The sequence below is a fragment of the Petromyzon marinus genome, chromosome 57 (genome assembly GCF_048934315.1).
Source record: "Petromyzon marinus isolate PM22_M1 ecotype Great Lakes invasive population chromosome 57, UKy_Petmar_22M1.pri1.0, whole genome shotgun sequence".
Lineage (NCBI taxonomy): Eukaryota > Metazoa > Chordata > Hyperoartia > Petromyzontiformes > Petromyzontidae > Petromyzon > Petromyzon marinus.
In genome coordinates, this window is record NC_133723.1 from 3313924 (window position 1) to 3338777 (window position 24854).

Here is a 24854-nt window from a genome sequence, read left to right on the forward strand (position 1 = left end):
TTAGTAAGTAAGGAGGAGTTGTTAGTAAGGACTTGTCCCTTGCTTGTTACTCGACGCGTGTGCGGCGATGGCTCAGACATCGATCGAGGGTCGAGTTCGAACCGCGTTGTGCCTACAGCAACGCGCTCGCTGAAGGTGTCGATGCCTTCAGGGAAGTCGTGGACTCTGTATACGCAACTGCGCACAATTCTGAGTCACTTATAACCGCTTTGCCGTTACTTATTGCCAATCATGGACTCAGACTATTGTCCCATCATCTCATAGAGTCCCTGGCCACGTAATAATATACAACACAGTGGCAGTATGGGTCGCAAAATGCCGATTTATTACTAATAAACCCCAATGATCCGATCGAATTTATGGATTTCGATGGTATCACGTGCCACCCCAAGCCCCCTTGTATTTGTCTTTGGTTGTGGTTGAACCCTGCGCGGGACGAGACAACTCGGTCTCGCTAGAGAACGTTGGAGAGAGAGGGAAGGGAGGATAATAATAGGGGTTTTCCCCTTTTATCTGGCAACAAAACTGAAACCTTTTTACAAGGATTCATGTTACTGCATTGACCACAATACCTGCAGTCAAAATGCAAACAAAGAACATACTATGATAATATATGATGCATTGTCCTTGAAACTGATTGGTCCACACCAAGGGACTGCTTTCTTTTGAGCCTCGACCCAATTGGTACTCGACCACATGACGCCAGAAGGCGTACGCCAAGGACAATGCGTCATATATTATCACTGTATGTTTTTTGTTTGCATTTTGACTGCAGGTATTGTGGTTAATGCAGACATGAATCCTTGTTAAAAAGGTTTCAGTTTTATTGCCATAAAAAAGGGTAAAAACCCTATTATTACATTTTGGTACTGGCAAAGGAGGTCTAATGATGAGGGGGGGGGGGGGGGTGAGGATGTTCGTGGTGTTTGTTGGCAGTCGCCGTAGTAGCGGTAGCTGATTGGCAGGGAGGCCGCGCGGCTGCAGAGCCCACGGGGGTTACGGCGCCGATCACGGACCGCTCAGGCACTGTGCCCTGGGCCACGTGGCGACTGTACTTCGGCCACGTGGGTTGAGTCTGTCTGCACCCACTCATTCAGGAAACGTGATTGCAACGATATTGTTATCGGGGCCCAATGGCTATAGATGTTTACGTATGTGGAGGGCTGTCTCCGACTACCGTGGTCCAACCCTGGCTACTCGGGGCGCCGCGGTGGCTAGGAGATGTTTACTCCATCGCCTGGTCTACAGGAGGTCGTGGGTTCGATCCCGACCCTGTGATGATGCCTGCTGCTGCTGTATATTTGTTGGAGTTTGCACGTCTCCCCCCCCCCCCCCCCCCCCGTGGTCGCGTGGATTTTTCTCCGGGTCCTTTTAGAATCAACGTCACACACTTGAGGGCCTTCTTTGGTTCTTTCGGTAAAGTCGCGTAGAGTGAGAATAAAATAATAAAATAAAACAATAAAATTCTCACGACGTTTCGGCCACAACACAAGTAGCCTTCTTCAGGTGAAGGAACAAAAACTGTCGGGACGACAGAGCATTCACCTGAAGAAGGCTACTTGTGTTGTGGCCGAAACGTCGTGAGAATTTTATTGTTTTATTTTATTACTTTATTCTCATTCTACGTGGTGACTTTACCGAAAGAACCAAAGAAGATGAATCCTTGCAGTCACGAAAGCTTTAAATCGTTTGAGGCTTGTTTGGCCGCTATATAGTCCGCTCGCGACGATGATGAGCCAATTCGTTGAGCTGCCATTTGTGATGGCCAGGTCGCTTCTGGGGACTTTAGCTGATGAAATTCAAAAATAGTTCGTAGTTTTTTGGTTCTGTTATTACACCTTTCTGGCCTACCTCGGGCCTTATGTGCTATGGACGCAGGGCCGTTCGCCCGAAACGTCGGCTATGGTTTATTAGCGTAATGGTGGAGGCAACACTATTCATGAACACAACCGTAACGACACACCCTATACACAAGGTGATGACCCCCCGTCCTACTCACGCCAACACTCGGTACTACTTGTCGTGGCCAAGCCAGGAGGCTACTGCTTGGCCACGATGACTGGAGGCTTGTGTCTTCAGAGTCTTCATGCGACGGCTTCGTCCCAGGCACCAACAGCCCAGCTCTGCACGCCGAGCCCGCTTATGAGCCACTCCGGCGTGGCCGGCCACGCCCTGGCCACGCCCCCCCACCTTCTCAAACCCTCCAGAAGGCTCCACTGCCTGACCACGTGACCCCCGGGGTCCCCCAGGGCCCCCATCCTGGATCCGGTCACGTGTCCGGCCAGGGTCACTCGGAGTGCCATGGCCTGACACAACCCCTGTGGCACTCATCAACAGCCTCCCAACTGAACAGGCAGTAGCGTCACGCCTGCCGACCCAATATGGCAGTGACGTCATGTGTATACAGGCCCGACATGGTAGTGACGTCATACGTCACTACATCACCCCCCCCCCCCCCCCCCCCCCCGGTGTAACATACAGCCGTCCCGGCTGTGACCGTAGAAGAACAAAACGTGTGCCCCACAACATCAGAACGTCAACACATAGCCGGCGAACGATAATAAATTACACGACTTAACATATGTACACAATAGAGAGAGAGAGAAAGGGAACAAAAAAGCACAACAACCATGCATGAAACAGTCAGCTCACAGGACCCCCTCCATCCCCGGTGCACCCCTGTAAAATCATGCACACACCGAACAATAAACAACCATTCTCTTTGGTTCTGTTCGGTAAAGTCACGCGGGTAAAAAATAAAACAACAAAAAATCACGACGTTTCCGCCACAACACAAGCGGCCTTCATCAAGGTGAAGGGACCAAACTGTCCAGAGGACAGCGTTGGAGTGAAGAAAGCCAACGCTGTCCTCTAGACAGTTTGGTCCCTTCGCCCAGCTCGTCCGGCGCACCTGACACTCGGCCCGCGGGATTCGGAGACGTGACGTGGGTGAGCTAGAGAAGGGGGAGATCGCAAACTCCACTCAATCACACGTCAGAACAGGGGAGATCATACCATCTCCGTTCACTCACACTCTAGAAAATTTGTTAGAGCATACAAACGCCTATCACAGTGTTGAACAAGGGGGGGATCATACAACTCCACTCACTCACACTCTAGAACAGGGGGAGATCACACAAACTACACTCACACTGCAGAACAGGGGAGAATATTCAAACTCCACTCACATTGCAGAACATGGGGATATCATACAAACTCGACTCATACTTTAGAACAGGGGGAGATTATACAAACTCTACTCAATCACACTGCAGAACAGGGGGAGATCATAAAATTCCACTCACTCTCACTCTATAACAGGGTTAGATCACACGAACTCCACTCACTCTCACTCTAGAACAGAGGGAGATCATACAAACTCCACTTACTCACTGCAGAACAGGGGGAGATCACACAAACTCCACTCACTCTCACTCTGTAGAACAGAGGGAGATCACACAAACTCCACTCACTCACTCACTGCAGAACAGAGGGAGATCATACAAACTCCACTCACTCATTGTAGAACAGGGGGAGATCATACAACTTCCACTCACTATCACACTGGAGAACAGGGGGCATTCATACAAACTCCACTCACTCACACTGCAGAACAGAGGGAGATCAGACAAACTCCACTCACTCTCACTCTGTAGAACAGCGGGAGATCATAAAAAACTCCACTCACTCACTCTGTAGAACAGGGGGAGATTATACAAACTCCACTCACTCTCACTCTGTAGAAGAGGGGGAGATCATACAAACTCCACTCACTCACTCACTGCAGAACAGGGGGAGATCATACAAACTGCACTCACTGACACTCTAGAACAGAGGGAGATCATACAAACTCCACTCACTCATTGTAGAACAGGGGGAGATCATACAACTTCCACTCACTCTCACTCTGTAGAACAGAGGGAGATTATACAAAATCCACTCACTCACACTCTGCAGAACAGGGGGAGATCATACAAACTTCACTCACTCACACTGCACAACAGTGGGAGATCAAACAAACTCCACTCACTCACCCTCTAGAACTGGGGGAGATCATACAAACTCCACTCACTCTCACACTGCAGAACAGAGGGCGATCATAAAAAAAACTCCACTAACTCACTGCAGAACAGGGGGAGATCACACAAACTCCACTCACTGACACTCTGGAACAGAGGGAGATGATACAAACTCCACTCACTCTCACACTGCAGAACAGGGGGAGATCATACAATCTTCACTCACTCTGTAGAACAGAGGGAGATCATACCAACGCATATCCACTCATAGAGACCCATAGAGACTCTTAGCGACCCTTAGAGACGCAAGGATGCATAGGGACTTGTAGAGACCCACAGACACCCGCGCATAGCTAAACCCAAGGCCGTAATTATAATATACGAGGTGGTGGGTGGCCAGCACCACGCTCGGCCGCCTTTGTCTCCCCAGTGGCGATGTTCACACACCACACTAGTTAATTGTTTGAGGCTAGGGGAGGCCCAGGACCGGTTAAAATAATCGTCACCGGTGGTGGCCGTGAGCGGGAATCGAACTCGGATCGCCGGGTTCATAGCGCGGCGCGCTAACCACTACACTACAATACGTTACGCTTCCGCACACAGACACAGATACACACAGACACAGATAGACACACACAGACACACACAGATACACACAGACACACACACAGACACACACACAGACACACACAGATACACACAGCGCGCTAACCGCTACACTACAATGCGTTACGCTTCCACATGCGCGGGTCACATGACAGATTCGACGTCACAGCTCACTTGCCGTGCAAAAAAATCTATGCATTATTGAGCTCTCCCCCCAAAAAAAATCCAAACAAAAGAGTATTTTTATAATGTTTGTATGGTGGACAGTCTGGAAAGTACCCACATGGCATATTTCCAGTTTGTTGCATGTCGGGAAGTACGCTAAACATTTTGAACAGACAACACATTCACAACTTTGCCTTTATATATATGGAGATATGCTCAAAATGTCCCCCCGAATATATTGTTATAAAAATTGATATGCTATGTAAATAAAAACAACAATTTGCTAAACCTTGGCCACAATATCTGGACTTGTCTTCATATAAATCAATGCTTAGATTTATGTTTATATGATGGTGATTATGGTTGTACTTTATTAATCCCTAATCTCTGCCATTACATACAATGAAACAAGAAATGGTAAAAAAAAGTAAAAACAGAGCAATGTAATACAATACACTATCAGACATTATTGTAAAAAAATGCCATGGATAAGTGAATTTTTAAAAATATTTTAGGCAGGAAATGAGTTTTCAAATATAGATATTTTTCTGGGTTGAGACCCCCAGACACCCTGGAAGATTTGGTCCCTCCCAATGTTGACTCCTTTGCAACGGCCTTGGCTAAACCCACACAGCCGGTGGAACTGCTATTGGGGAACAAACCCACATCGCCAGCTGCTGCTGCTGCTGCGAGTGGGATATCAAAGCAGCAAAAGCATCGCCTCCTCTACTGCGACAAAAACTCGACAAGACCCTCTTCTAGACACAAAAACCACGGAGTCCTGAGACTCAGTGGAAGTTATTCCTGGTGGAGGGGGGGAGAGGCGAAGTGAAATTAATATAAATATTTTTTTTGCACAAAACCAGAGGCTTCCGCAGATTTCCGTGGACGGAGCGGAGTTTATCGGCAGCGCTTCCGCCCCCCCCACCATCCCCCCCCTCCCACCACCCTCCCCCCCACCACTACCCTCCCCCCCACCACTACCCCCCCCCCCCAGCACCTCTCCCACCCCCCACGCAAGGCCACGCGTGACGACACAGTCCCCCACCCCAAACCCGAGCTCAAGGCCCCCCTCCCCGCCACTTCGCGCGAGCTGCAGCCCCCCGCCCCACCCCCCCACCCCCCCCCCAACTCTGTCACTCACAGCAAGGGGCACGACCACGCGCCTGCAACGTGCTCCACGTGTCTCTCGAGCACGGGTTGGCTACGTACGGTGCGAAAGAAGTTCAACATACACACTGCCCATTGACTCAACACTGCCCATAGACTCAACATTGCACATTGACTCAACACTGCCCATAGACTCAACACTGCCCATAGACTAACACTGCCCATAGACTCAACACTGCCCATAGACTCAACACTGCCCATAGACTCAACACTGCCCATAGACTCAACACTGCCCATAGACTCAACACTGCCCATAGACTCAACACTTCAGAGACACCACCGGAGTGTTTCAGAGACACCCACGGAGTGTTTCAGAGACACCCACGGAGTGTTTCAGAGACACCCACGGAGTGCTTCAGAGACTCCCACGGAGTGCTTCAGAGACTCCCACGGAGTGCTTCAGAGACTCCCACGGAGTGCTTCAGAGACACCACCGGGGCCAATCACGGAGGAGTCCAAGGGACCCCCGCCCGCCCCGCCTCACCCCAAACCCCGCCCCTCCCCCCTGCCCCTCCCCCCTGCCCCCCCTCCCTTCCCGCCCCCCCCGCCCCGACTCCCCGGGACCAGGGATTGAACCCTCGCCAGCTGACGACGACTGCCAGACACAGCGGCGTTAGAGCAGGCGAGCTGAGCTGAACCGGCATCACCATCACCACCATCATCACCATCGTCATCACCACCACCATCATCACCATCGTCATCACCACCACCATCATCACCATCACCACCATCATCACCATCACCACCATCATCACCATCATCACCATCGTCATCACCACCACCATCATCACCATCACCACCATCATCACCATCGTCATCACCACCATCATCACCATCATCACCATCGTCATCACCACCACCATCATCACCATCACCACCATCGTCATCACCATCGTCATCACCGTCACCCCCATCATTATCATCACCTCCGTCATCATTATCATCACCATCGTCATCACCACCACACCCCCATCATCATCACCACCGTCATCATCATCATCACCACCGTCATCATCATCATCACCACCATCACACCCCATCATCATCATCACCTTCATCATCATCACCACCATCACCACACCCCCATCCCCACGATCACATCCCCATCATCATCACCATCACCACCATCACACCTGCATCATCATTACCACCACCATCACCCCCATCATCACCACCACACCCCCGTCACCATCACCATCAACAACCCACGGGCCACACCCAGATCGTAATCATCATGCGAACAAACTTCAGAAAACTTGTCGAGTTTAATATTGTGTGGAGTCGCGTGTGTGTGTAGCCCTGTCTGTGTGTCTGTAGCCCTGTGTGTGTGTAGCCCTGTCTGTCTGTAGCCGCGTGTGTGTGTGTAGCCGCGTGTGTGTGTAGCCGCGTGTGTGTGTAGCCGCGTGTGTGTGTAGCCGCGTGTGTGTGTGTGTAGCCCTGTGTGTGTGTAGCCCTGTGTGTGTGTGTTACAGCTGTGTGTGTGTGTCTGTAGCCCAGTGATAGGCTATGTGCAAGCTGTCAATCATCAACGGGTTCATAGTTCCACCCCAAGCAGTGGTGGTGGTGTCACCCTCTGGTGAGGTTGTGGTGCTTATAGTGGTGGTGGGTGGCTGGTGGTGACGGTAGTGGTGGTGGGTGGCTGGTGGTGGGTGGCTGGTGGTGGCGGTAGTGGTGGTGGGTGGCTGGTGGTGGCGGTAGTGGTGGTGGGTGGCTGGTGGTGGCGGTAGTGGTGGTGGGTGGCTGGTGGTGGCGGTAGTGGTGGTGGGTGGCTGGTGGTGGCGGTAGTGGTGGTGGGTGGCTGGTGGTGGCGGTAGTGGTGGTCGGTGGCTGGTGGTGGCGGTAGTGGTGGTGGGTGGCTGGTGGTGGCGGTAGTGGTGGTGGGTGGCTGGTGGTGGCGGTAGTGGTGGTGGGTGGCTGGTGGTGGGTGGCTGGTGGTGGCGGTAGTGGTGGTGGGTGGCTGGTGGTGGCGGTAGTGGTGGTGGGTGGCTGGTGGTGGCGGTAGTGGTGGTGGGTGGCTGGTGGTGGCGGTAGTGGTGGTGGGTGGCTGGTGGTGGCGGTAGTGGTGGTGGGTGGCTGGTGGCTGGTGGTGGCGGTAGTGGTGGTGGGTGGCTGGTGGTGGCGGTAGTGGTGGTGGGTGGCTGGTGGTGGCGGTAGTGGTGGTGGGTGGCTGGTGGTGGCGGTAGTGGTGGTGGGTGGCTGGTGGTGGCGGTAGTGGTGGTGGGTGGCTGGTGGTGGCGGTAGTGGTGGTGGGTGGCTGGTGGTGGCGGTAGTGGTGGTGGGTGGCTGGTGGTGACGGTAGTGGTGGTGGGTGGTTGGTGGTGACGGTAGTGGTGGTGGCTGGTGGTGACGGTAGTGGTGGTGGGTGGCTGGTGGTGGCGGTAGTGGTGGTGGGTGGCTGGTGGTGGCGGTAGTGGTGGTGGGTGGCTGGTGGTGGCGGTAGTGGTGGTGGGTGGCTGGTGGTGGCGGTAGTGGTGGTGGGTGGCTGGTGGTGGCAGTAGTGGTGGTGGGTGGCTGGTGGTGGCGGTAGTGGTGGTGGGTGGCTGGTGGTGGCGGTAGTGGTGGTGGGTGGCTGGTGGCTGGTGGTGGCGGTAGTGGTGGTGGGTGGCTGGTGGTGGCGGTAGTGGTGGTGGGTGGCTGGTGGTGGCGGTAGTGGTGGTGGGTGGCTGGTGGTGGCGGTAGTGGTGGTGGGTGGCTGGTGGTGGCGGTAGTGGTGGTGGGTGGCTGGTGGTGGCGGTAGTGGTGGTGGGTGGCTGGTGGTGGCAGTAGTGGTGGTGGGTGGCTGGTGGTGACGGTAGTGGTGGTGGGTGGTTGGTGGTGGCGGTAGTGGTGGTGGGTGGCTGGTGGTGGCGGTAGTGGTGGTGGGTGGCTGGTGGTGACGGTAGTGGTGGTGGGTGGCTGGTGGTGACGGTAGTGGTGGTGGGTGGCTGGTGGTGGCGGTAGTGGTGGTGGGTGGTGGTGGCGGTAGTGGTGGTGGGTGGCTGGTGGTGGCGGTAGTGGTGGTGGGTGGCTGGTGGTGGCGGTAGTGGTGGTGGGTGGCTGGTGGTGGCGGTAGTGGTGGTGGGTGGCTGGTGGTGGCTGGTGGTGACGGTAGTGGTGGTGGGTGGCTGGTGGTGGCTGGTGGTGACGGTAGTGGTGGTGGCTGGAATTCATTATCGCGGGGACAGGTCCAGGGAGGGGGCTGCCGCTGTTGTTGGGACCGTTAGTTGGTGTTGAAAGTCGCACTTGTGTAAATGGACACCGGACTGCTGCTGCTGGACTCCGCTGATGGTGAGTTCGCCTGTGTGTGTCTGTCTGTCTGTGTCTGTCTGTGTGTGGTGTGTGTGTGTCTGTATGTGTGTGTGTCTGTCTGTGTCTGTCTGTGTGTGGTGTGTGTGTGTCGTGTGTGTCTGTCTGTGTGTGTGTCGTGTGTGTGTGTCGTGTGTATGTCTGTGTGTAGGTGTCGTGTATGTATGTATGTGTGTCGTGTGTGTCTGTGTGTCGTGTATGTATGTGTGTATGTATGTCTGTCGGTGTGTCATGTGTGTGTTCGTCTGTGTGTCTGTGTGTGTCATGTCTGTGTGTGTGTCGTGTGTGTGTTCGTCTGTGTGTGTGTCGTGTGTACCATGTCTGTGTGTGTGTCGTGTATACCATGTCTGTGTGTGTGTCGTGTGTACCATGTCTGTGTGTGTGTCGTGTGTACCATGTCTGTGTGTGTGTCGTGTGTTTGTGTCTGTGTGTATATGTGTCTGTATGTACGTGTGTCGTGTCTGTGTGTTGTGTCTGTATGTGTGTCGTGTGTGTGTCTGTGTGTATATGTGTCTGTATGTATGTATGTCGTGTCTGTGTGTTGTGTCTGTATGTGTGTCGTGTGTGTCTGTGTGTCGTGTGTGTGTCGTCTGTTTGTATGTATGTGTGTCGTGTCTGTGTGTATATGTGTGTGTCTGTATGTATGTGTGTCTGTATGTATGTGTGTCGTGTCTGTGTATATGTGTGACTGTATATGTATGTGTGTCGTGTCTGTGTATCTGTGTATATGTGTGACTATGTGTGTGTCTGTCGTGTCTGTGTGTCGTGTCTGTGTGTTGTGTCTGTATGGGTGTCGTGTGTTACTGTATGTGTATGTATGTGTGTCGTGTGTGTCTGTGTGTCGTGTCGTGTCTGTGTGTCGTGTCTGTGTGTGTGTCGTGTGTATATGTGTGCCTGTATGTATGTGTGTCGTGTCTGTGTGTCGTGTGTATATATGTGTGTGACTGTATGTGTATGTATGTATGTGTGTCGTGTCTGTGTGTATATGTGACTGTATGTGTGTATGTATGTGTGTCGTGTCTGTGTGTTGTGTCTGTGTGTGTCGTGTGTGACTGTATTTGTATGTGTGTATATGTGTGTCGTGTGTGTCTGTGTGTGTGTCTGTATGTATGTGTGTCGTGTCTGTGTGTCGTGTCGTGTGTGTGTCTGTGTGTCGCGGGGAGCGGTAGTGTAGTGGTTCGCGCTACGCTGCGTTACGAACCCGCCGAAGCGAGTTCGATTCCCGCTCACGGCCACTAACGCCGGTGACGATTATCTGAACCGGTGACGGGCTTCCCCTAGGTCGACTCAGCCTCAAATGAGTCACCTGGTGCGTAAACATCTACACCGGAGAGACAAAGGCGGCCGGGCGTGGTGCTGGCCACCCACCCCCTCGTGTGCCACTGTGCCGGCGTTGGCAGGCGCTGGCTAACAGCACTTGCCTCAAAAGCCTGTGAAGGCTACACGGGGGATCTTTGCCTTTGTGGGGAGCGGTGGCGCAGCGGTTAGCGCTGCTCTGCGCTACGAATCCAGCAATGGAGCGTCCTTCCATTCCCGCGCCGATTTATCTGTACCGGTGAATGGCCACCCCCTAGGTCGGCTCGGCCTTAAAAAAACCGAGTGCCTGGTTGCGGTGTGTAAAATAGCACAGGGGAGACAAAGGCGGCCGGGCGTGGTGCTTGCCACCCACCCCCTCGTGTGCCGCGCCGGTCTTCATAGGCGCTCGCTACTCGCTAACAGCACTTGCCCCGACAGACTGGTTAAAGGCTACACGGAGAGATCTTTGTTTTTGTACGCGTCCCACGCGCGCGCGGCAACGGGAAGGAAACTCCACTGTGTGCGAGGGGGGAACAACGCGATCCCCCACATTATCTCTGTCTCTGTGTGAGTCAGAGAAAGAGAGAAGTGGTCACACGCCTTCACACAACTTTCGAGATGGTGGTATCTGTGTGCGTGTCTCTCTCTCGTTTTCCCTGTCGCGGCGGTGAAATGTTGACTACCTCGCCTGGTGTAAAGGAAGTCGTGGGTTCGATCCCGACCCTGCGACGCCTGTTGTGTGTATTTGGAGTTTGCGGTGTCTCTCTCTCTCTCTCCGCGTGATTTTTCTCCGGGTCCTCTGGTTTTTCCCTCCAAAATTGTTAAGTCAGCATCGCGCGTTCAAAGGATTTGGCCACAGCTGTAAATGTCCACATGATGATGGTGATGATGATGGTGATGATGATGGTGATGGCGGTGATGATGATGGTGATGATGGCGATGATGATAATGATGATGATGGCGATAATGATGGTGATGATGATGGTGATGATGATGGGAATGATGGTGATGATGATGGGAATGATTGTGATGATTGTGATGATGGTGATGGTGATGATGGTGATGATGATGGTGATGATGGTGATGATGGTGATGATGATGGTGATGATGGTGATGATGATGGTGATGATGATGGTGACGATGATGATGGGAATGATGGTGACGATGGTGATGATGATGGTGATGATGGTGATGATGATGGTGATGATGATGGGAATGATGGTGACGATGGTGATGATGGTGATGATGGGGCCTTGCCGGCTAAAATACAAAATAACTTCGTCTCTCTCTGCATCTCTCTCCCCCCTCTCTCATTGCCCCCCTCTCTCTCTGCCCCCCCTCTCTCTCTGCCCCCCCTCTCTCTCCCTGCCCCCCCTCTCTCTCCCTGCCCCCCCCTCTCTCTCTGCCTGCCCCCCCTCTCTCTCTGCCCCCCCTCTCTCTCTGCCCCCCCTCTCTCTCTCCCTGCCCCCCCTCTCTCTCTCCCTGCCCCCCCCCTCTCTCTCTCCCTGCCCCCCCCCTCTCTCTCCCTGCCCCCCTCTCTCTCCCTGCCCCCCCCCCCCCTCTCTCGCGCTTCCAGAGCCGCTGGACGGCTTCAGTGCCCGTCAGCTGGTGCTGCGCGTGCAGAGGAAGCTGCAGGGCAAGTGCCGGGGGAGCGGGCGTGGGGGCCCTGCGGCAGGGGCGGGGTGCCCCCCCCCCTCCTCCGCCCCCCCCCTCGTGGACGAGGCTGCGAGCGCGGCTCTGGACGCGCTGTACCGCGTGGCGCGGTGCAGCTCGGGCAGCCAGAAGCGGGCGCAGAGGCTTCTCAAGGACCTCGTCAAGGTGGGGAAGGGGGGCGGGGAGACACCTGCTGGGCGGGCGACGTGGGCGTGGGCCCCGCGTGAGTGATGTGTGGTGAGTGTGGTGAGTCTGGTGTGTGTGAGTGCGGTGAGTGTGGTGAGTGTGGTGTGTGAGTGCGGTGAGTGTGGTGTGTGAGTGCGGTGAGTGTGGTGTGTCTGGTGAGTCTGGTGAGTCTGGTGAGTGTGGTGTGTGAGTGTGGTGAGTGCGGTGAGTGCGGTGTGTGAGTGCGGTGTGTGGTGAGTGCGGTGAGTGTGGTGTGTCTGGTGAGTGCGGTGTGTGAGTGCGGTGAGTGTGGTGTGTCTGGTGTGTGAGTGCGGTTAGTGTGGTGTGTGAGTGTGGTGAGTGCGGTGTGTCTGGTGAGTGCGGTTAGTGTGGTGAGTGTGGTGAGTGTGGTGAGTGCGGTGTGTCTGGTGAGTGCGGTGAGTGCGGTGTGTGAGTGCGGTTAGTGTGGTGTGTGAGTATGGTGAGTGCGGTGAGTGTGTGTGGTGAGTGCGGTGAGTGTGGTGAGTGCGGTTAGTGTGGTGTGTGAGTGTGGTGAGTGCGGTGAGTGTGTGTGGTGTGTGAGTGCGGTGAGTGTGGTGAGTGCGGTTAGTGTGGTGTGTGAGTGTGGTGAGTGCGGTGAGTGCGGTGAGTGCGGTGTGGTGAGTGCGGTTAGTGTGGTGTGTGAGTGTGGTGAGTGCGGTGAGTGTGTGTGGTGTGTGAGTGTGGTGAGTGCGGTGAGTGCGGTGAGTGTGGTGAGTGCGGTGTGTGAGTGTGGTGAGTGCGGTGTGTGAGTGCGGTGTGAAAGTGTAGTGAGTTAGTGCGGTGTGTGTGGTCAGTGTGGTGAGTGTGGTGTGTGTGTGTGGTGTGTGTGTGTGGTGAGTGAGTGTGGTGAGTGCGGTGAGTGTGGTGAGTGACTGTGGTGAGTGAGTGTGGTGAGTGCGGTGTGTGTGAGTGTGGTGTGTGAGTGTGGTGTGTGAGTGTGGTGAGTGTGGTGTGGTGAGTGTGGTGAGAGCGGTGTGTGTGGCGTGTGTGTGGTGTGTGGTGTGTGGTGAGTGTGTTGTGGTGAGAGCGGTGGTGTGTGTGGTGTGGTCTGGTGAGTGTGGTGTGGTGAGAGCGGTGTGCGTGGTGAGTGTGGTGAGGTGAGAGCGGTGTGTGTGGTGTGGTGTGAGCGGTGTGTGTGGTGAGTGTGGTGAGTGTGGTGTGTGTGATGTGTGTGTGGTGTGTGTGGTGTGTGTGGTGAGTGTGGTGTGGTGAGAGCAGTGTGTGTGGTGAGAGCGGTGTGTGCAGTGTGTGTGGTGAGTGTGGTGTGGTGAGAGCGGTGAGTGTAGTGTGGTGAGAGCGGTGTGTGTGGTGAGTGTGGTGTGTGTGGTGTGGTGAGAGCGGTGTGTGTGGTGTGTGTGGTGTGTGTGGTGTGTGTGGTGAGTGTGGTGAATGTGGTGTGGTGAGAGCGGTGGTGTGTGTGGTGTGTGTGGTGTGGTGAGTGTGGTGACAGCGGTGGTGTGTGTGGTGTGTGTGTGGTGTGTGTGGTGCGGCCCGCCAGGTGGTGGTCACGGTTGTCCTCCTGTCCCGGAGTGGGCAGCTCGAGGAGACGGCCGAGGCCGCTGCCGAGGTTCAGCGGCTCAAGGGTCACGTGCGGCGAGCGGCCATGACGGCACTCAGCTTCTACCAGGTGAGTGGTGAGTGGTGAGTGCATCTCACTCGCACTCACCACCCACCAGGCGAGTGGTGAGTGGTGAGTGCATCTCACTCGCACTCACCACCCACCAGACGAGTGGTGAGTGGTGAGTGCATCTCACCCGCACTCACCACCCACCAGACGAGTGGTGAGTGGTGAGTGCATCTCACTCGCACTCACCACCCACCAGACGAGTGGTGAGTGGTGAGTGCATCTCACCCGCACTCACCACCCACCAGGTGAGTGGTGAGTGCATCTCACCCGCACTCACCACCCACCAGACGAGTGGTGAGTGGTGAGTGCATCTCACTCGCACTCACCACCCACCAGACGAGTGGTGAGTGGTGAGTGCATCTCACCCGCACTCACCACCCACCAGACGAGTGGTGAGTGGTGAGTGCATCTCACCCGCACTCACCACCCACCAGGTGAGTGGTGAGTGCATCTCACCCGCACTCACCACCCACCAGACGAGTGGTGAGTGGTGAGTGCATCTCACCCGCACTCACCACCCACCAGGTGAGTGGTGAGTGCATCTCACTCGCACTCACCACCCACCAGGCGAGTGGTGAGTGCATCTCACCTGCACTCACCACCCACCAGGTGAGTGGTGAGTGCATCTCACCCGCACTCACCACCCACCAGACGAGTGGTGAGTGGTGAGTGCATCTCACCCGCACTCACCACCCACCAGACGAGTGGTGAGTGGTGAGTGCATCTCACCCGCACTCACCACCCACCAGGTGAGTGGTGAGTGCATCTCACTCGCACTCACCCCCCATCAGGCGAGTGGTGAGTGCATCTCACCCGCACTCACCACCCACCAGGTGAGTGGTGAGTGCATCTCACCCGCACTCACCACCCACCAGGTGAGTGGTGAGTGCATCTCACTCGCCACTCACCACCCACCAGGTGAGTGGTGAGTGCATCTCACCCGCACTCACCACCCACCAGGTGAGTGGTGAGTGCATCTCACTCGCCACTCACCACCCACCAGGTGAGTGGTGAGTGCATCTCAGGTGAGTGGTGAGTGGTGAGTGCTCCCCACCGCTCGAGGGACTGAGCCTTCATCGGCGCTACTCGCTCACGGCACTTGCCCCACGAGTCTGTTAGAGGCTGTACGGGGGATCTTTGTCCCTTTGACTTGGTGAGCGCTGACACTGATGCATCTTCTTCCTGCTGCTGCTACTACTACTCCTGCTGCTATTGCTACTGCTCCTATTACTGCTGCTCCTGCTGCTACTCTTGCTACTACTACTGCTGCTGCTGGTATTCTTGCTACTACTACTGCTGCTGCTCCTGCTGCTATTCCTACTGCTCCTACTACTGCTGCTCCTGCTGCTACTCTTGCTACTGCTGCTCCTGCTGCTATTGCTACTACTACTGCTCCTACTACTGCTGCTGCTCCTGCTACTACTGCTCCTGCTGCTCCTGTTACTCCTGCCGCGACTCCTACTACTGCTGATCCTACTACTACTGCTACTCCTATTGCTACTACCGCTGCCACTACTCCTGCCGCTACTGCTCCTTCTGCTGCTGCTCCTGCTACTCCTGCCGCGACTCCTACTACTGCTGCTCCTACTACTACTACTGCTGCTCCTGCCGCTGCCGCTGGCGTGCGTGCGTGCGAGCGAGCAGGTGGACTTCACGTTCGAGCGCGAGGTGCTCTCCGCGCTCCTCGCGCTCTGCGGCTCCTCGCTGGGCGCCCTGCTGCCGCCGTGCCACGGGCCCCGCGTGGCTCGCGCCTTCCGCGCCCTCGCCGCTCCCGAGCTGCTCACCGCGCTCTACGACCCCGGCGGCCCACACCGGCGCGGCCTCGCGCAAATGTGCGAGGCCATCGACGGCCTGCTCGACCGCGGGATCGTGTGACCGCCACTGCCCGCCCCCACCCCCCCACCCCCCCGCCGAGCCACCGAAGGCCTGCTGGATCACGTGACTCCTGTACCATCGAAGGCCTGCTGGACCGTGCCAACGTTTGACCCCCGTGCCATCGAAGGCCTGCTGGACCGTGCCACCGCCTGACCCCTGTACCATCGAAGGCCTGCTGGACCATGCCCCTGCCTGACCCCCGTGCCATGGATGACCTGCTGGACCGTGCCACCGCCTGACCCCCATGCCACTGAAGGCCTGCTGGACCATGCCCCTGCCTGACCCCCGTGCCACTGAAGGCCTGCTGGATCACGTGACTCCTGTACCATTGAAGGCCTGCTGGACCGTACCACCGCCTGACCCCCGTGCCACTGAAGGCCTGCTAGACCGTGCCAACGTCTGACCCCCATGCCATCGAAGGCCTGCTGGACTGTACCACCGCCTGACCCCCATGCCATCGAAGGCCTGCTGGATCGTACCACCGCCTGACCCCCGTGCCACTGAAGGCCTGCTAGACCGTGCCAACGTCTGACCCCCATGCCATCGAAGGCCTGCTGGACTGTACCACCGCCTGACCCCTGTACCATCGAAGGCCTGCTGGACCGTGCCACCGCCTGACCCCCATGCCATCGAAGGCCTCCTTGACCATGCCCCTGCCTCACCCCCGTGCCACTGAAGGCCTGCTGGACCGTACCACCGCGTGACCCCCGTGCCACTGAAGGCCTGCTGGACCGTACCATCGCGTGACCCCCGTGCCACTGAAGGCCTGCTGGACCGTACCACCGCGTGACCCCCGTGCCATCGAAGGCCTGCAGGACAGCCTGCATAGGCTACACGTGTATACATGAGAACACTGCGTGTGTGTGGGGAGCAGAAGCCGAGCGGTGAGCGCGCTGCGCGACGAACCCCGGCGACCCGAGTTCAATTCCCGCTCACGCCCACCGCCGGCACCGGTGACGATCATTCCGAACCGGTCCTGGGCCGAACCCTTGGCCGACACAGCCCCAAATGAGTAGCTGGCACAGGTGTGTAGCCAAACATCGCCACTGGGGGAGACGGAGGCGGTCGGGCCTGGTGCCGACCCCATCCACCCCCCTCGTGTGACGTGCCGGCCTTTAGCAAGGTGCTCGCCCACGGCACTCGCCCCTAAAGTCTGCTGAGGCTATACGGGGCGTCTTTGTCTTTGTGTGTGTGTGTGCGCGTGTCTGGAGGCAAGTTGCTTGAAGACGAATGCGGGGTGGTGGTGGGGGGGGGATGGCGGCACCGCTAATTTGTTATTGCGACTTATTTATTTATTTAGGCCATCAGGAAGAATGAACACCCCGTGCGGGGGGCGGGGGGGGGGAAGAAATAGAAACAAACAACGCAAATTACCCCGGCAACACGCGGACGATGACGACGCTCGCGAGTTGGACACACGGACTTCGGATGAACGCGGCGAGCGGGGGGGGCCCCCGTCGACGGCGAGCGGGGGGGGGGGGGGGGGCCCGCTCGTCGTCGACGGGCGGGGAGCCTTTCCGAGTTTCGATTAGCACGCCGACCGCTCGCCGAAGGCGGCCGCAGCACCGGGCGGCGAGGTGGCCGGCGCTACCGACGGTTGCGCCCCTCCAAGCTCTGCGGTCCCCTACGCGCGGAGGTGTCCTCGGCCCGGTTAGCGACAAGTGTGTCGTTTGCGCACGTGGGAGGAGGAAAGCGGTGCAACCCGGAGAGAATCCACGCGTGAGCGAGCGAGCAAAAGAGAGGGAGAGAGCAACGCTCTATCCCTCCCCACTCCCCGTGCAGACGGAAACAGGTGCAGGTCTTGCATTGTGTTCGCTGCGAGCCGCTCTTCTCCTGCCACAAGAGACCAGGGGCAGGGTGTACGGCTCCTCCACGACACCCAACCCGCGGCTAAAGGAAGGAAGGGAGGAGGGGGGGGGTGAGGTGGTGGTGGTGCTTTATCAACATTCTTTTTTTTTGGCAGAGCGACAGTGTAGTGGTGGTCAGCGTTACGCCGCCGCTACGAACCCGGCGACCCCGGGGTTCGATTCCCGCTCACGGCCAACACCGGTGACTTTTATGTGAACCGGTGCTGGGCCTCCGCTAGGTCGACTCAGCCACCACCGCCACTAGGGAGTTAAAGGCGGCCGGGCGCAGTGCTGGTCACCCACCCGCTCGTGTGCCATCCCCGCCTACATAGGTGCTACTCGCCAACCGCACTTGCCCCAACAGGCTGGTCAAGGCTACACGGGGGATCTTTGTCTTTTCTTTTCATCCACCCGCAACCCCCCCTCGCTCGCCGCTGCCCCCCACAGTGCTGGACTATGGATGGGGCGGCCGCTTGCCAGCAGCGTAGCCGCCGCCGCCACCACCACCACCACAACCATCCACCCGGTTATAATTAACAACATAATTCAGTAGTAGTAGCAGTAATGGGTGAAGTGTAAGAGGGGGGAGTTCCCCTATTCACGCGCGGAAGGACGAAAGAGGGGCGCACGGCGTTCTCTCGCGTTCAGTTCCAACCTCACCCCCCCCCACCCCTCGACTTTCAGAATCGTAATCAGAATATTTATACCGGAGGAATCCGATGAGCCATAAAGCTCAGTCGGGCCCCCCCCCCGCCCTGCCCCCAGCCAAAGTTGTTAACACGGAAAAAACCGGTAGACGATTTTCAGAATCCGTTCGGGGTGGCGGTGGTGGATGTGTGCGAGTTGTGTGTGGGGTGTGTGGGGTGTGTGGGTTTACTGGCTTTCTCGAAGGCAATTCTAGGAAGTGACCGGTGGCCAGGGAGATTGTTTGGTGGGGGGAAAAAAGTTTTGGGAGTTAAAAATAAATAAAAAATATTGGTCCGCCCCTCCCGACTTGTTTGAGGAACTTTGCACAAACGGCTATCGGGGGGGGGGGGCACCTGGGAAGATGTAAACCCGGCGGCGGCGGCGGCGTTTTGGCCGATGCACCATGGCAACAATCCTCGAAAATTCTTCGGCTACTGAAAAACGAAAGACGTAAATGGCGCGACGACGACGACGCTTATTGCCGGATTATTTTTTTTTAGGGCGTGCGGCAAACCGGTTTTGCACGGCAAGTGCTGAATCAACGCGCGGCGCCGCTGCCAAGCGCGGCGCGTTGTTACGGAGCGTTTTCGGAGCGCTCGACGACGAACTACTTTCCTGAGCCGTGCGTGCCGAGCGGTACGGCGATGCACTCCGTGACAGAGTTACGCGGCGGTGGCGCTGGCGAGCCCTCGGGTTTATTCGTCCCGCCATCTCACCGCGTGCGCGCGGTAGCGCGTTGTTTACGGGGAAAATGATCTTTCGCTAAACGCGCTTTTTCGCCCGACGCGGCACTTTTCGGGAATGCGCCCGCTTCCTACGACCGAAGCGGTAAACCAAGGGACTTGCTGTACAGTTTCGCGGGTTACAAGTACAGGGACTCCTATGCTTACGAACATTCGACTTGAGAACTTTCAGAGATACGAACAAACCCGTCCGTACGTCCAGTTGCCTGTTCGGACCTAGAGTCGTAAGTTCAACCGCGCGCGCAATAGATGGCGGTGGGTGGCATCTACATCTGCAGAACGTGAAGAACCGGTGGCATCTACATCTACAGGAGATTATACAACTTGTAAAGCCATTCCCCGTGTTTACTGTGCATACCGTACAACGTGTTTGGGGTCGGCAGGAGTAAAGTTGGACTTATAAACAAATCTCTGGAAACCAACTTGTTCCTAAGCAGAGGAGTCCCCTGCCAAAGATCCCACATCTCACACGCTCCAGGCGCGCGCGTCTCTCCCCCCTCGCTCGTGGACTCAAATAAAGGCCACGGCTAGAACCACGGAGGTTTTGATTTCCAGGCGACTGTTGCGGGCGATCGTCGCCGGCGATGGCTAGGCCGCGAAATTCCCCCCAACGAGCGGGCAACGTTCCATTCAGATTGGAGACGCGAGGTTCACACTTGACCGTGCCCAGACACGACCCAAATACGTACAAAAACAACCTGTGGGCTTTCATATCCCGCTTTGATGGATGCCAAGAGAAAGCCTTCCGTCCGACTGATCGCTCCTCCTAATTACGGTGGTGTACCGAGCGACTGGCTACTGGCTGATGATTAAAGAGGCTAATAAGTGAATGTCACCTCCCTAGCGACTAGTACTCATCCCTAATCCCCTAGTGACCAGTACTAGGCCTGGCCCATCCCTAATCACCTAGGTGACCAGTACTAGGCCTGGTCCATCCCTAATCGCCTAGGTGACCGGTACGAGACCTGGCCCATCCCTAATCACCTAGGTGACCGGTACTAGGCCTGGCCCATCCCTAATCGCCTAGGTGACCGGTACGAGGCCTACTCCATCTCTAATCACCTAGGTGACCGGTACAAGGCCTGGGCAATCCTTAATAACCTAGGTAGCCAGTACTAGGCCTGGCCTATGCCTAATCAGCTAGTGACAAGAACCAGGCCTGGCCCATCCCTAATCACCTAGGTGACCAGTACGAGGTATGCCCCCATCTCTTAACTCACCTAGGTGACCGGTACTAGGCTTGGCCTATCCCTAATCACCTAGGTGACCAGTGCTAGGCCTGGCCCATCCCTAATCACCTAGGTGACCAGTACTAGGCCTGGCGCATCCCTAATCACCTAGGTGACCAGTACAAGGTATGCCCTATCTCTAATCACCTAGGTGATCAGTACGAGGTATGCCCCATCTCTAATCACCTAGGTGACCGGTACTAGGTTTGGCCTATCCCTAATCACCTAGGTAACCAGTACTAGGCCTGGCCCATCCCTAATCCCCTAGGTAACCAGTACTAGGCCTGGCCTATCCTTAATCCCCTAGGTAACCAGTACTAGGCCTGGCCCATCCCTAATCACCTAGGTAACCAGTACTAGGCCTGGCCCATCCCTAATCACCTAGGTAACCAGTTCTAGGCCTGGTCCATCCCTAATCACCTAAGTAACCAGTACTAAACTTGGCCTATCCCTAATCACTTGGGTGACTAGTACTAGGCCTGGCCTATCCCTAATCACCTAGGTAACCAGTACTAGACTTGGCCTATCCCTAATCACCTAGGTAACCAGTACTAGACTTGGCCTATCCCTTATCACTTGGGTGACCAGTACTAAGCCTGGCCTATCCCTAATCACCTACGTAACCAGTACTAGACTTGGCCTATCCCTAATCACCTAGGTAACCAGTACTAGGCCTGGCCTATCCCTAATCACCTAGGTAACCAGTACTAGGCCTGGCCTATCCCTAATCACTTGGGTGACCAGTACTAGGCCTGGCCTATCCCTAATCACCTAGGTAACCAGCACTAGGCCTGGCCTATCCCTAATCACCTAGGTGACCAGTACTAGGCCTGGCCAATCCCTAATCACCTAGGTAACCAGTACTAGGCCTGGCCAATCCCTAATCACCTAGGTAACCAGTACTAGGCCTGGCCTATCCCTAATCACCTAGGTGACCAGTACTAGGCCTGGCCAATCCCTAATCACCTAGGTAACCAGTACTAGGCCTGGCCTATCCCTAATCACTTGGGTGACCAGTACTAGGCCTGGCCAATCCCTAATCACCTACGTAACCAGTACTAGACTTGGCCTATCCCTAATCACCTAGGTAACCAGTACTAGGCCTGGCCTATCCCTAATCACCTAGGTGACCAGTACTAGACTTGGCCAATCCCTAATCACCTAGGTAACCAGTACTAGGCCTGGCCTATCCCTAATCACCTAGGTGACCAGTACTAGGTCTGGCCAATCCCTAATCACCTAGGTAACCAGTACTAGGCCTGGCCAATCCCTAATCACCTAGGTAACCAGTACTAGGCCTGGCCTATCCCTAATCACTTGGGTGACTAGTACTAGGCTTGGCCTATCCCTAGTCACTTAGGTGACCAGTACTAGGCCTGGCCAATCCCTAATCACCTAGGTAACCAGTACTAGGCCTGGCCTATCCCTAATCACCTAGGTGACCAGTACTAGACTTGGCCTATCCCTAATCACTTGGGTGACCAGTACTTGGACTGGTTCATCCCTAATCACCTAGGTAACTAGTACTAGGCCTGGCCTATCCCTAATCAGTTGGGTGACCAGTACTAGGCCTGGTCCATCCCTAATCACCTAGGTAACCAGTACTAGACTTGGCCTATTCCTAATCATTTGGGTGACTAGTACTAGGCCTGGCCAATCCCTAATCACCTGAGTGACCAGTACTAGGCCTGGCCTATCCATAATCACCTAGGTAACCAGTACTAGGCCTGGCCAATCCCAAATCACCTAGGTGACCAGTACTAGGCCTGGCCAATCCCTAATCACTTGGGTGACTAGTACTAGGCTTGGCCTATCCCTAATCACTTGGGTGACCAGTACTAGGCCTGGCCTATCCCTAATCACTCACGTAACCAGTACGAGGCCTGGCCAATCCCAAATCACCTAGGTGACTAGTACTAGGCTTGGCCTATCCCTAATCACTTGGGTAACCAGTACGAGGCCTACTCGATCCCTAATCAGTCCTACACGCCGCCACGCCCCCGTCACCCAGCCTCACGGTGCAATGCCACGGCGCGCGTGGACGTCACGGTCCACATTTTTGTAATTAATGTAATTTTAAAAACAAAATAATTTCAAGACATGGGCATGGAAAAAAAAACCAGCATGCAACATCGTCCACCCCCTTACCGGCCAGACTACACACGGGGGGGGGGGGGGGTGGGGGGGGTGGACGTAGCGTACCTTCGCGACACAACCCCACGGAGGCCACCATCATCGCTGACGCCGCGTGTGGGGGTTAAAGAACAACAACAATAAGGAAACACCAGCAAACCTGTAACGACGATACCACGCGCCGTTCGCTTCACCCGTACGCCGCGAACGCCGTCGGTCGTAGTTTCGGCAAATGTGTTGCCACCGGCGCCGCGTAAATATATAAATGTTGTGTCGTTAAACCCGCCACCACCCGACACGGCCAACCAGTAAGGGTTGTCACGTTAAACAGAACGCGGCCAATTCGTCACTAGTACAGCACTAACCGGTGTGTTGGCACGTTCTGTTCACGTGACAAACCCTTACGAGTTGGCCGTGCCGGGTGGTGGCGGGTTTAACGACACAACATTTATATAAAGCCGACGTGTTAAACAGACAGACAATAATAATTATTATAATTTTAAATAAAAGTGCTCTCACAGAAACTACTCCATCTGGAGGGGAGGGGGGGGGGGGACACAGCAGCAGCAATCGTCATCCCCTACTGGGAAGGAAAAGAAAGTGAAATAATAATCCTTGACAGGAACCTCCTGATCAAGGAGTCTCGAGACTCGGGTGTAGTAAATTATTATCACAACAACAACAACAATAATAATGACGTTAACGATAATCTGTGGTAGCCTTGTGCCACGGGATAACGCCGCCAATACCAAAGTGTACTTCTCCTCGGCTTGACGTCCATTCTTGCGGAGGGAAAAGGCAACGTGGTGGGGGGACGGGGGGGGCGGAGGGAGGAGGGGGAGATTGGGCGACGTTAATTAGCTTCGCGAGTTCGCGATCACCAACCTCGCTCTCACGCCGGCCGACCAGACCCTCTGCCCTCTACCCACGCACACTTACCACGCTGGCCAGGGACACCAGCTGTGCCACTATCCCAGAACCCACGTGGCCAACCAGACCCTCTACCCACGCACACTTACCACGCTGGTCAGGGACACCAGCTGTGCCACTATCCCAGAACCCACGTGGCCAACCAGACCCTCTACCCACGCACACTTACCCTGTGCCAGGGACACCAGCTGTGCCACTATCCCAGAACCCACGTGGCCAACCAGACCCTCTACCCACGCACACTTACCACGCTGGTCAGGGACACCAGCTGTGCCACTATCCCAGAACCCACGTGGCCAACCAGACCCTCTACCCACGCACACTTACCCTGTGCCAGGGACACCAGCTGTGCCACTATCCCAGAACCCACGTGGCCAACCAGACCCTCTACCCGCGCACACTTACCACGCTGGCCAGGGACACCAGCTGTGCCACTATCCCAGAACCCACGTGGCCAACCAGACCCTCTACCCACGCACACTTACCACGCTGGCCAGGGACACCAGCTGTGCCACTATCCCAGAACCCACGTGGCCAACCAGACCCTCTACCCACGCACACTTACCACGCTGGCCAGGGACACCAGCTGTGCCACTATCCCAGAACCCACGTGGCCAACCAGACCCTCTACCCACGCACACTTACCACGCTGGCCAGAACCCACCAGGCCAACCAGACAACCCATCCCTGCCCTGCCCTGCCCGTAGGGGGTCTATCGTGACCAGCAACCCGGTTGCCCAGCATTCGAAACGCCATCGCAACCACACCGGCGAACCAGAATCACCGACCGCACGCCGAATCACGAACCGCATCAGCCGACCGAACACACGAGCACTTTGAGCGACCCACACTGGCTGAGCAGGGCTCTGGAGCTGGCACCCCCCTAACCCGGGGATCCGAAACCTAACCCCTATCCTGCAGTGGCGGTGCCTGTGCTACAGCACCCACCCACCCACCCTACCCCCCTTGTTAATTTGTGGGTCACTTTTGGTGGTCTTATCATCATCATCAGCCGTGATTAACACACAGCTGGATGAAAGCCTCCTCTATGTGACGCCGCGATGGGATTGGCGCTTTAAATCTCTCTCGCTCTCTCCACCATGTTAGGGCAGCCCAGGCAGGGTCAGGTCAAGAGGTCGCGCTCGTTGTTCTAAGGCAGGGCGTCTAGCCGAGGATGAGGAGGGCGAGGAGGGCGAGGGTGAGGAGGAGGACGAAGAGGAGGTGAGAGACGCGCAAGCAGTCACGGCGTCAGCCCTCCGCTAGCGTCGTCTTGACTTCGTGTCCGCCTCCCCCTTGCTTCTTTGCTTCTTCGCTTTCCTGGGGAGAGAGAAAGACGAGAAATCTGAAGGACGTGAGCACCGCTCGTTGGCCACAAACATCCC

General features: G+C 56.0%; 2 protein-coding genes across 24 annotated transcripts in view; one reads left to right on the plus strand and one right to left on the minus strand.

Annotated features, from left to right (window-relative positions):
- The first annotated feature begins 8527 nt into the window (after positions 1–8527).
- On the plus strand, positions 8528–19718 carry LOC116955008 (tumor necrosis factor alpha-induced protein 8-like protein 1). Its single transcript, XM_032975933.2, has 4 exons — positions 8528–9227; positions 12118–12359; positions 13900–14028; positions 15673–19718. The coding sequence occupies exons 1-4, from the start codon at positions 9191–9193 to the stop codon at positions 15901–15903; spliced, it is 639 nt and encodes a 212-aa protein (XP_032831824.1). The 5' UTR covers positions 8528–9190; the 3' UTR covers positions 15904–19718.
- LOC116954915 (uncharacterized) overlaps positions 17174–24854 on the minus strand; it is a 41927-nt gene continuing 34246 nt past the window's right edge. For 16 of the 23 annotated variants that reach the window (XM_076052673.1, XM_076052670.1, XM_076052669.1 and 13 more), the window contains one exon: positions 17174–24789. In XM_076052673.1, coding sequence (XP_075908788.1) covers positions 24732–24789 — 58 coding nt within the window. In that variant the 3' untranslated portion in view covers positions 17174–24731. The remainder of the gene's footprint in view (positions 24790–24854) is intronic. The other 7 variants (XR_012929709.1, XR_012929712.1, XR_012929708.1 and 4 more) reach the window with 7 other exon arrangements.

What these genes read in the sequence shown, in the direction of transcription:
- LOC116955008 (XM_032975933.2), top strand. Translation starts at nt 9,191, where the DNA reads ATGGACACCGGACTGCTGCTGCTGGACTCCGCTGATG. An exon ending in GCTGCTGGACTCCGCTGATG is followed by an intron (nt 9,228 to 12,117) that starts GTGAGTTCGCCT and finishes TCGCGCTTCCAG; the next exon opens with AGCCGCTGGACGGCTTCAGT. An exon ending in TTCTCAAGGACCTCGTCAAG is followed by an intron (nt 12,360 to 13,899) that starts GTGGGGAAGGGG and finishes GCGGCCCGCCAG; the next exon opens with GTGGTGGTCACGGTTGTCCT.